Below are 12,349 nucleotides of genomic sequence, written 5' to 3' on the forward strand. Positions count from 1 at the left end.
ACAACTTTTGTGCAGGTCACTAATGGGCACAGGATGCTTGCACAATTCACCAGGATTGAAACCTGGGAATCAGGGTATGTGCCCCATCCCTAAGCTAAGTCCTATGCAGGATAGCTATCAAACTTACAGACTAAACTAAACTATAGAACTATATAAACTAAGAGACTGCATTCTCAAAGACTGATAAACTAGCCAAAGCCACAGAAGTTCTATGCTCCGTCACTACTGGCAAGAAAAAACTGAGGGTAGGGGAAGATGATGATGACCCTTAAATTGTATCATGTAGGTGCCACTCGAGAGTGCCAGAGCCAGGGGTCCCCTATGGATACTACTGAGGGAAATAGTTCTGGCATGGGGGCATGCAGTGAGCATACACACCTAATGTGGAATGGACATGAACAAGCACTCTAAGAACACTTGCTTACACTCGATAACAAAATAAATGGGTACCATTTGCCATAGAATTTTACATTTCTATAAGAGTTTTATAGTTTGCTTTGAATAAGTGAATTTTGTAGTGTTCAGAGAAGAAGCAAAAGCTTTTGTATCTTACAGGTACACAGTATAAAATGAAGCAGAACCAATCATTTGGAAGAGGGCAACTGAATTTAGTTCAGTTTAATAAAAACTAAAAAATTACTCCTAAAACTCTGTTTTCCCCTTTTAGTCTTGTGACCTGCTGTGTTTCTTAGCAGAAAAGCTGACTCACTTACCTCAGTAACATAGGAAATGTATTCTACTACATGTTCAGAGTAGTCTTGAGTTTTTAATATCACTTTGTCACCTAGTTTTAAAAAAGTTAAATAAAAATGTTAAGTATAAAATATAAAATTATCACTGCAATACTAGCCACTGATGGTAGGGGGAATACAGTGGAAATTAATGAGTTCCAAGGGTCCTCAGTTCAATTTAATCTTACGTTTCTAAAACTGGAATACCTTGTTTTGTGCATGTAAGTAATACATCTAAGGCACCTATTGTGGCACCTATTACTATTTATTGGAAATAACATGCTATATATGGTAATAGATTTCAAAAATTTTAACCTCAAAACATTAACTCCTTTAACCTCGTTTTAGGTTTAGCCTCACTTGTGTTCTCTAGCTAGCATTACACATATTTTCTATGGAAAACCCAATCAATCACTACATACCAGAATACTGAATATACCAAGACAAACCATGAAAACACACCAACACATACACTGACCCTTCAAAACATAACTCTAGAAATAAACTATTCTGAAGCAATGTAATAGAATATATTAGCATACTGTGCCATTTATCTCAGTGTCAGGGCTAATCGCTCTCTCCAAGTGTTACAATAGGCTATTTTATACAAAATATAAATAAAATGAATCCAAGTTTTTATTGCATAGGTTGAGAATATTGCTCATCTTCCTAATCAGCTTTAACGACTGTATTAAGTGTAAACCGCCACCTGTGGATAAGGAAGGTCTTCCCTCTGCTAACCCTGGCACTTCCAGCACCAAGAAGTTCCCATTTTTTTTCAAAATGACTCCACTCATGCTAAATTCTTTGATCTCCATTTCAGCATGGATCTCCTCAAGCCACAGCAGAGTAGAAAGGTTTGCTTTATAGTTAGACAGATTCAGTTGCTGAAAATTAAAAACAATAAAAAGGAAGATCATGTATTGCAATAGTATCTGGAAGCCACAGCAGATCTAGGAACTACCATGCAAAGCTTCATATAAAATACATATGAAGACACCTTACCCGCCTCAAAAGGTATACAACCTAAGGTGGGGGAGAACAGAGGCACAGAATGAAGTGATTTTCACAAGGCCACAGAAGTCAGTGGCAGAGCTGGAAACAGAACTCAAGTATCCCAGTCCATTGCTCTATCCACTAGACCAAGGATTAGCAAAGTGGGCTGTAGGCACCCTCGGGTGGAGAGTGGGGGCATGAAATTTTGTAATGGGGGCACCCAACAATCTGCTGCTGGGTATCATGCTCATCCACCTAATTAAAAATGTTGAATAATGTTACTGGTTTTTATGTGTGTGTTTTCACATTTAAACACGGATTAACAAAGTTTTTACATTCTACATACTTATTTTCTTATACATGCCAAAAGGGTTTTTTTTTTTTTTTTCCATATGAACATAACCAAAATTTTTGTCAATTTGGATTGCATTAGACAGGTTAACAGAGTCCTTTTAATTGCAGGGACAAAAAGTGGGACCCAACATAAAACATTTGCACATCCCTGCACTAGACCATGGTACCACTCTAATGGAAAAAATCCTACTCAAGTACCAATCCAAGAGGGAAAACTTTTGAAACTTAACAGAGGGTATGCCTACGCCATGAAATAAAGTCAAATTTATTCAAGTCTGCTTTTTACTGGTAGATTTTATAAAGTGGAAGACCTGGATCTACAAGTGTCTAGAAAGTCAACAGTGCATCCCCCTCCCTTAGCTAGATTCAACTACAGCAGAAATGCATTGTGGGTACCTGTCACCACTGGAAAGCAAAGGCCCAGTCCAAGGAATTCTGCACTATTTTCAGGCTGTTTTCCAAAAGCCTGTCCCTGGCTTAAGACACTGTATGGATTCTGAACAGGTTATAGCTATTGCACAATGTGTTATGGCCACCTCCTGAAGTGTTGTGCAGCATTTTATTAGAGAAAGACAGCGGAATGATAAGATGGATTTGAAAGAAGATGCTGAAGAATAGGAGAACAGGAATGCAGAGTTGCTGGATGCCCTGGATACATTGCTTGCAGTGGAGAGCCAGCTCTGGAGACATGAAACCAGCACACACTGGTGGGACTGCATCTGTTGAAGGTCTTGGATGACCAGCAATGACTGCAGAACTTCTGCAAGCGAAAGGCCACTTTCATAGAACTTCGTGAATTGATGTCTCCTGCCCTAAAGTGACGCAAGACCAGAATGAGACCTGTTTTGACAGTTCACAAGCAAGTGGCAACTGCTTTGTAGAATTTTGCAACACCCGACAGTTACCAGTTAGTCGCAAATCAATTCAGGGTGGGCAGATTTACAGTGGGACGCAGTGATGCAGGCAACCAATGCCATCTGTGACTATCTGACGTGGAAGACTAACTCTGGGAAATGTGCAGCACACAGTGAATGGCTTTGCTACCAGGATGGAATGCACATTCCCATCATGGCCCCAGACCACCTGGACTCACAGTACATAAACTGGCAGAGATACTTCTCCATGGCGCTGCAGGTGTTGGTGGATCACAAAGGTCATTTCAGCAACATCTATGTGGGATAGTCAGGAAAGGTGCACAACTCATGAATCTTTAGAAATTCAGGTCTGTATAGAAAGCTTCAGGAGGTGACTTTCTTCCCAGCCCAGGAAAAAAAAAATCAAGATGGGCGACATGGGGATCCCCACAGTGATACTGGGCAGCCCTGTTTACCTTCTGCTCCCTTGAATCATGAAGCCATACACAGGCACCCTGGACTGCAGTCAGGAGTGCTTCAACAACAGACTAAGCAAGTGCAAAATGGCCACAGAATGTGTCTTTGGACATTTAAAAGCCACATTTCAGGTGCCTTTTGACCCACCTGTACCCTTCCCAAACGAACATCCCCACCGTGGTTGCAGCCTATTGTATTCTCCATCACATTTATGAATCAAAGGGGGAAAATTTCATGCCAGCCTGGATTGCAGAAGCAGACGCCAGGAGCAGGGCTTATGCAAAGCTGGACACAAGGGCATTCACCAATGCGCATGCAGAAGTAACGGCAATAAGGGAGGCTTTGAAAAAGAGATTTCTGAAAGAGCAGACAGCCAATTAATCTGCTGCTTTTAACTACTGTTACATCCCCCAATGATATGTGCTTGACCTTTATGAAAGCACCTCCAAGTGCACCCCACCTTATGTTAATCAATAAATAACACTCCACCATCCTTACTTATTTTGGGGGAGAGGGGAGAAGAAGGTTAAGGGGTAGGCAGGAAAAGAAAGGGGAAAGGAAAGGAATCATGCACGATGGAAAGTGAGCCTTTGCCAGTGTGGAGAGGTCCTGGCTGTAGAGCAAGAGGCTGTCCTTGCCCTCCCCAACTATGTCTGGGGACCCCGAAGAGGTTGGGGAGAGTCAAGCCATATCGAAGGGAGGCTGGGCAACAGGGTGTGGTGTTCACATGAGTCCTGTGGTGGGCATTCCTCTAGAGCTCCAGCTTGGAATGTAGGATCTTGGTTTGCTCCCTGACAGCCATCAGGAGCTTTGTTAAGTTCTTGTTCCTGCACGGGAGCACAGTTTGCCGCCACTGCTCTGTCCCCTTTTGGTTAGCAGTGGCTCTGGCTAGCTCCTTGTAAGCCTTTTCAGGTTGGTGCAGGATGATGTCCTGTTTGGATCTCTTCTTTTGCCTTATTATAGCAACCCTGTCTTCCCCACACACACTGCCTGTGGAAGACAGTGAAGGTCAAAACTTCGATACAATTTTTAAATGTGACACAAAGCGCTTATCCACAGAATTAATGGGTCTGTGACAATCATTGCAACTCTTGTTTTCCCAGGCTGCCTTTGGCTTCTTCAAGATGACAATGCATCAACCTTTGCAGAACAGAAGCTATTAGCCACACTGACCTTCTCATTGCAGATACGGTAAGAAAGATTTTGTCGACTTATGGATGGAGGTGGGGGGAGGGAAATAGGGTCTGCACAGCCTAGCAGATGCATGGAGGCAGGAGAGTTTGATTCCACTGTATGCATGGTAGGGTGGGGGTCATCCCTGTAAAATAAAGTGTATGTGTGTGTGGGGGGGGGAACCTTCTCAGTGGGTCATCTGTCCTATATAGGGGAAAAGCCAGCAGTGTGGTGGGCGGGGAGAAGGCCAGGAGAACCTGCCTGCCACACAGAGGGGGAAGACAGAGCGTGCTACCCATATGTGCAGCAGGGCAGTCCTTGGAAATTTAAATGACCAGGGGAAGCATGAAAAACTCAAAATTCCTGTGCTTCTTGGAGGTTGCAAAAAGAGACATCAGCCTCCTGAGAATAACAGAGTGAAAAAGAAAATATGCTCATACTGTGTGAGCACAGGGCTTTAATATTTGCCAGAATGCTGTGTGGTCCCATGATACCAGATTACTTACTGGTTACCTGGCATGGCAAGGTGTTCTATTGTGGAAGCTACAATAAGTCTGGACTCCTCAAAAAGCTCTTAGGAAAAAAAGAAAATGAGTACCTGGATGGGAACTTCATGGAGAAGTCCAAAGGGGATAAGTGTTCCATCCCAGAAATATTAGCAAGGTATTTTAAGGGGTTTAAAGCCACTGCTCCTCAGAAACAACCTACTTGGAGCAGTTTAAAAAATGCGCTCCACAGAAGTAAACCTATACCCCAACCCAACCTGCTTGTAGCATTCTAAAAAATACTCAACAAAAGAGCACTCCACACCACTGCAACTTCAGGTACTAGCTCGAGATTGGCATTGTCCTCTTCACTGGCCTCCTGCTCCCCCTCTTAGCTTGCACCGGAGTCCTGAGGACCGCCTCTCCTGAAGGTCCTTGTTAGCTTTGGGGACATGACTGGGTCCCTCCCAAGAATGGCATCCAGCTGCTTGTAGTAGCAACACATCTTGGGAGATGACCCAGATCACCTGTTGGCTTCTCACTTTGTGATAGTTCTGTCTGAGCGCCTTTACTTTGACCGGACATTGCTGAGTATCCCGAATGTACCCTTTGGCAATCATGCCCTGCAAAATCATCTCATAAATGTCCACATTTGGCTTGCAGACTTGCAGTTTACTCATTGATTCTCCTCACACAGAAATGAGATCCAGGATCTCGTTGTGGGTACATGCTGGAGCTCTTTTGAGACCCTGACAACTCAAAACCTGAGAAGAACCCAGAGTAATCATGATGGTTAGATGGTTTGATGTGGTGACTAGAAGTGATGGATGGCTCCTGAGGTGTGCTATCCATGCTGGTCAGGAACTAAATGAATTCAAATTCCTGCCTAATTCAAATTCCCAAGCTTCTTGTTACCTACCTCCTGCACCCCCGGGGAGCAGCAAAGGTGAAAGCAGCCAGAATGAACAGCTGTGGAGCATTGTGGAATACCTGTAGGCCTCCACTGGATGCCAATAAAAATCAATGGTGTTTGCACACTGGCATTAAATCCAACCTTTTAAATTCAAACTTGACGTTATGTCGCATCGGATGACTGACACAAGAATGTTGATCTTAGTGCTCCTTAAAGTAGAACTAATGGCATTCACAGTAAAAACAGTCAGTCATACTGTAACACTGAGGTAAGTGCCTTAAAATTGTCTTTATGCTGTAGTGTAGACACAGCCAAAGGCTACACTGAGAGCAGCCCAGGATAGACAGAGATGTTAGAATTGTATTTCTGCCTTTAACAATTCCTGAAAAGCAGAGAGGATTCAAATTCAGATTACATTGTGATTCTCACCTTTTACCCAAATGACAAATAAGAAATGAGCACTGTCTGTTAAATGCAGAAGTGGCACTAGCAGACTTTTAGTACCCAATAGGACCTAAAGTGTGGTATTAAATACCGTCACTGCTGTCTGCGTTGCATGTTTAGTAGCAGATTTAGCTTATCACAAGGCTAATGTACAGAGATTGTTCTTTGTTTATGAAAGATTGGCATATGTTTGAACATAGAGGGAAGTTGGACTTTCTTGAAAGCAGTTACATTGTTCTGCTGTCCGACTAATGCCTCATTTGGCCACGTGTCAACTAAAAAAACCTGTTGTCTGGCTTAAATCACATCTGGAACATTCAAAGCCCTATGTGAGAACCCCTCTCTCAGTCGAAATAATTACGCTTAGTCTTAAAAAAGGTACATATAGGTGGTTCCGAAAGAGATACAAAGGTATGCTAATCAGAAGCCAGGACTTTGAGCTCTGTAGAAAAAAATCTGCCACGTTTGTGGCTTTTTGGTTTCATGTTTTATTATTTGCAGTTATAAATATTATAAAGATGCATGAAATGAATGTGATCACATACTTTGCTAGTTTGTTTCATGTTGGTTTAACAGCAGTCCTTTAAAATACTCCAGAAACCAGATGAAGGAGTCCCCAACAAAATATTCCCCCTCAAACCTTCTGTGATTTCTCTCTCCAACCTTTGGCTATGTCTACGCTAGAAACACCTGTCTACAGAAGTAACTGCCAGAAGGGACGTTCCAACAAAACTTCTGTTGACAAATCACATCTACACATACAAGCAGATCGATCTTTTGATATGCTGTCAACAAAAGGGACCCCAAGAATATCTACACAGCCTTTTAGTTGACAGGATCTGTCAACAAAACATATTTTGCGTGTAGATGCTCAGAGAGTTTTCCCTACAAAACCCCAGCTTTGTCCATAGAACTCTAGTGTAGACTTAGCCATTCAGATTCAGGCCATGACACAGGGCTTTTTGAGGAAGAGATGCGACGCTGATGAGTAGTGACTCACAAATTCTGTCCTCCTGCTATTTCCTCTCTGTTTCTCCCCCAATCTTTTAATGGTAGCATAAAAAACATCTCTGTCAGATCCTGAGTCCTGGCATCCGAGAATAGTGTTTTTCCCCTAATATGGCACTCTATTATATGCCCCACACATTTTCAAACACTCTGTGATGGAGCGTATCAACCCTGCACTGAGCTTCAGAGCCCTGCAGTGCCAACTCTGAACTGGGCTGTAAAAGCAGGGGAAGCCTGGCAGCAGCAGGAGCAGCAGTCACTTGAGCCACAGCAGCAGCAGCAGGAGTGGTGACAGCCACCGTCGCAGTAGCAGTCTGCAGCAGGAGCAGGACAGGAAGTAGCCCAGGGTGTTGTGGTGAGAATCCCCGCTGAGCTGGTAGCTAGGGTTACATGCCCACCACCAACAGGGCCCTGGGCTGAAGCTTGGTGAAGTGGGAGGGCCCTGGGCTCCCTTACCTCCACCTCCCTGTGAGCCTAAGGCAGGAGAACTTAGGCCGCTGAGGCCTGTGAACTGGGACTAGGCTGCTGAGGCCTGAGGCAGCGCAAGAGCCCTTGGCAGCAAGGCCGGGCAGGAGACCCCGCCACACCCTCACTTACATAGGCTTCTAACGTTCTGGCTACGCTAACCAGGAATGATAACAGTTATAATGCAATTTTAGGTATGCCAATTGCATATCTAAAATTGATTTTGCAGCCTACCACATTGGTCCCTGTCCTCACTGCAGAATGTCCATGCAAGTGTTCCTCCCTTTGACATTCCTAAAACCTTGCAGCTCACAAGGAGTTCCAGGGTTGGCATTGACCCTGGAATGTGCTGTTTTGACCCAGAAGATCAAACCTAAGCATTCGATCTTCTGAGGTCAGTGTAGAACTAGCCTAATTTGTCTCTGGTACAGGATCTGTGAAATGTTGACTCCTACGAAAAGTCAAGATAAGAGCCTGACCCTGATAGTGGTTATTGTGCAGGTCTACAAAATAACTTTTATCTATAAACACTGCAGATACAGAAACACTCTTGTACATGTGCTAAGACTGATACTCACAAAGATGCCTACACAGACACTTTACACTTGCATGTGCATGTGCATACCTACCTCTGCAAGGAGAGGTTGAAATGTCAGTATGTCCAATTTTTGCTCCACGCATTTTCTTAATCTATCCGGTACGGGATAGTGTGGTAGAAAATTTGGAAGATGTCTTCTGCAACTTCTAAAATAAAAATTTAGAGTCACTTCTGGTAGTATTTTTGGGCTCACATAGTTCTTCTAAATTGTATTTTACTGGTTAGCACAAATCTTTCTCAAAAGTAAGAGCAAAATTCAAGATTCTGTAGTTACTAAAATAAACATTAGTTTAAAAAATGAGCCTAATGTGAAGTACTACAAGTTAACAAAACACCATGCTCAAGGCTACAAAGACAGCAGTAACAAAATACAGAGTTTAATATATAAAACTTTTGTCAACTTAGTTTCAAACAAAGCCAAGGAATATGAATATTATGTATTAGGGACAGAGGGACAAGAATGGTGTTATAGAAGCATGTTTTACTATCAAATATAATGATCCCTACCTTCTCCTCTCTAACAAAGATGTAGTGCTGAACAATTTATATTTAGTTACAGTTTGAGTATCTGTAAATTAGAATGTATTTAATAGTTTGTGAAAATTTACTCACCCAAGGAACCACTCTTCAGATTTAACCACTGATTTCAGGGACCATTTACTGTTTTTCATTTAAGATTTTTCTAGTTTATATTTCCAAGACCCCATTATATCAAATGACTTTAATGTTTCCCCTAGTAGTAATTCAGTCAAGGGACAACCTGGGTTTCTGTTCTGCTGTCTGAACACACCATAAGACTGCACCACTCCTATCCGTTGTGCTCTCACAACACCTTTAATTCTAAATAGCTCCTGGCTCATCGTAAGACCATAACATGCAGCAGCAGGATGATTTGTGACTCATAAGAAATATGCACATAAAGTTAAAATAATTTGCTAAACAGTTGATAAAGAAGGAACTTTAGCCAGGGGAACGTTAAAGACACTTCCCCACCAGTTTTTATTTCTCTTTCCCCAGTTTACTCAACAAATAGTAATTACAATAGGAGATAAGCTAATTCAGTACAAAAACTACTCTGGAACTAAAGAAACATTCACTTCTATCAGCATTATACACAAAGATGCCTTAATACAGCACTCTTATCTGGAACTCTCAGATAACTGGCATTTTAACCATAAGTAAATTTTAGTTAAGTTTTCCTTAAGCACAGTATAAATGAAAGCAAATACAGTAGATTCCTGACTTATGCGGGGTTTGTATTCTCACAACCCCAGGGTAAGTAAAATTTCCCACATAATACGGGGGAGCCAGGAAACTAACCAGGGCACCAGTTTCCTGGCTCCAGGGAGTGGAGAGAAGTTGGGGACCAGGCAGTAGCCTGGCTCCCAGATCCCCTCCACTGGTGGGAGCTGGGAAACTGACCCCCATCAGTGCTGGTCAGTTTCCCGGCTCCCATCACTCTGGGAGCCAGGGGCAGCTTCTCCACTGTTCCCCCCAGCTGGGGGAAGCTAGGGGACAGAAAGTTGCAGCAGCACAACTGTCTGCCCTCCCTCTCCCCAGCTTCCCCCAGCTAGGGGAGCTGGGCAGACAGAGACACACACAGTGGATGTGGTTTCTCACAGCTAGAAAAAAAAAAAAAAAAAAAAAAAAAAAAAAAACTGCCACAGCAGCTCTCCCCCTACCCAGCTCTCCCAGCTCAGACAGACAGCCGCTGCCGCGGGGTTTCTCCTCTGCTTCCGCCAACTGAGGGAGCTGGGACTGGAGCACTTTCTATTTGTAGTTGCCTTAATGCGAGTTAAGTGCAAATCAAAATTGCACATACTGGGGGACTGCCGTACAAATAAACACAGAAAACAGAGTATAAGTTTATAGTGTATACTACTACTATTGTTGGTAAATAAAACACTCTGCATACATTTTTGTTTCTTAATATCTAATCCTTGTTTTTCTTTAGTGTTATGCACTGCTAGGTACAGTAATGCCTCGATTTACGCAAGGGTTCCGTTCCCATGCACCCTCCCATAACTGGAATTTCACGTAAGTCGGGGGGTGGCTTTTTCCCGTGGTGAAATGCATGTTCTGCAGCCAGGAAAGCAGCAGGAGCACCTAAAGCTCCCTTTGAAAGGTAAGTCTTGGGGTTGGGGAGTGGGGATAGTTGGGGAGTGTTAAGGCTGCAGGGGCTGGAGTTGAGCTAGAGCCACACGCAGGAAGGGTCGTTGACGGGTGTGTGTGTTGGGGGGGGGGGGCTACAGTCATGCACAGGAGTGGCAAGCCAGAGCCATGCATGGGGGGCGGGGAAAGAGTCTGAAGGGGAGGGTTGAGCTGGAGAGGGGGTGCTGAACCTGGGCTGGGGGTAGGGTTGAGCCGGAGCTGCGAGCATGGGTGGTGAGCCAAAGCTGTACGTGGGTGGTCAGCAAGGCTGCAGGGGGCGGGGTTTGAACTGGGGCCAGGAGGTTGAGCTCAAGCCAGAACCAGGCACGGGTGGAGGATGAGCAGGAGCTGTGCATGGGTGGCAAGCAGAGCTATGGGAGTTTAAACTGGGGTGGAGGGGAGGGGGTTGTTTGAAATGGGGCCGGGGGAACAGGGATTTTGAGTTGCTCTTAACTTGCATTAATATGAGTTAAGTGCAACTCGAACTCACATATTGAGGGTTTACTGCATACTTCTCTATTATCCAGCAACTTCCTGGTGCCAGGGCTGCCAGATATAAAAGAAAACAGAAGACAGATAACTCTGGATTATTTGATAGTACCTTTTGTGTTCTGTTACACCCACTGTAGTTTTCATGTCCTGGAACTCTGGGATAACTTTAGGCTTTCTTAGCGAGAATGGCTCAGTGGCTGCTATTAGAGATTCCTCTTCATTCACTACAGTTACTTCAATGTAGCGTCCAATAATAAAATCAGAAAAGCAAAGCAACAGAAGATCTTTGCAGCGGCCAGGGATTCTTTAAATAAGCAAGCAAAAATAAGTTTGAGTCTTCAAAACCACACATTTTGCTTATGGATTCAACAAGACTGTTCCAAGAGACTGATTAGATTTTGGGGAACCTTCCAGAAAATATCAAGTAATGACCGACTTAGAAGAATTCTTGATATTCAAAGTTTGGAAGAGTTTTAGTTGAGTCCAGTAATATCCCCCAAAAATAAAGTTAAAAAGGTCTAAGCACTTAAAAAAATTTCAAATATTAACAAGCCTAATTTTGATAAACTATAAAGGGCTACTGCACCTATTACTGTTGATACTGGGCCATTTTTACCTTGCTGAATGGACCTTGTCAGCTCTGGCACTCTCTCTTACTGGGACCCCACTCTTTAAATACCCCTCTGAAACGCCCCCCCCCCACCCCCGACCTCATGCATCTGATGAAGCAGGTCTTTGCCCACAAAAGCTTATGCTCCAAAATATCTGTTAGTCTATAAGATGCCACAAGACTTCTTGTTGTTCTCGAAGCTACAGACTAACACGGCTACCTCTCTGACACTATATCACAGTAACCACTGTAACACCCTGGAGTTAGACAGAAGTACTTCCTGTGTACAGTCTCACCATTACTGAAAGGCCCTCATCTAGGACACATCTTATTATCTCTACTCTGTTTGGACCTTGAGCAACTGACAAAGCTGGCTAGGACGAAGGAGATAGCAGCATGACTCTTTCAAAGACATGCATTTCCTGTCAGCAGAGGAAGTGGTAATAAGAAAAGGAGCGTAAATTCCTGCAAAGGACATTTTGAGGAGTTTATGCTTCAGACTTTCAGAGCTTTTGTCCCACACAACCTGTTCTTTTTATCACTTTCCAGATTCCTTCCTAGCATTAGGCCCAGTACCAAATTTTCCCCTCACCTCTCC

The 12,349-nt window shown here is 43.5% G+C and overlaps 1 protein-coding gene across 1 annotated transcript in view; it reads right to left on the bottom strand.

Annotated features, from left to right (window-relative positions):
• MOV10L1 (Mov10 like RNA helicase 1) overlaps positions 1-12,349 on the bottom strand; it is a 104,627-nt gene that overhangs the window by 50,810 nt on the left and 41,468 nt on the right. Inside the window, exons 9-12 of the mRNA XM_075005932.1 lie at positions 11,251-11,445; positions 8,530-8,644; positions 1,441-1,618; positions 714-784 (exon numbers count right to left, since the gene is read on the bottom strand). Of these exons, the coding sequence (XP_074862033.1) occupies positions 714-784; positions 1,441-1,618; positions 8,530-8,644; positions 11,251-11,445 (559 nt within the window). The remainder of the gene's footprint in view (positions 1-713; positions 785-1,440; positions 1,619-8,529; positions 8,645-11,250; positions 11,446-12,349) is intronic.

The sequence above is a fragment of the Carettochelys insculpta genome, chromosome 1 (assembly GCF_033958435.1).
Source record: "Carettochelys insculpta isolate YL-2023 chromosome 1, ASM3395843v1, whole genome shotgun sequence".
Classification (NCBI taxonomy): domain Eukaryota; kingdom Metazoa; phylum Chordata; order Testudines; family Carettochelyidae; genus Carettochelys; species Carettochelys insculpta.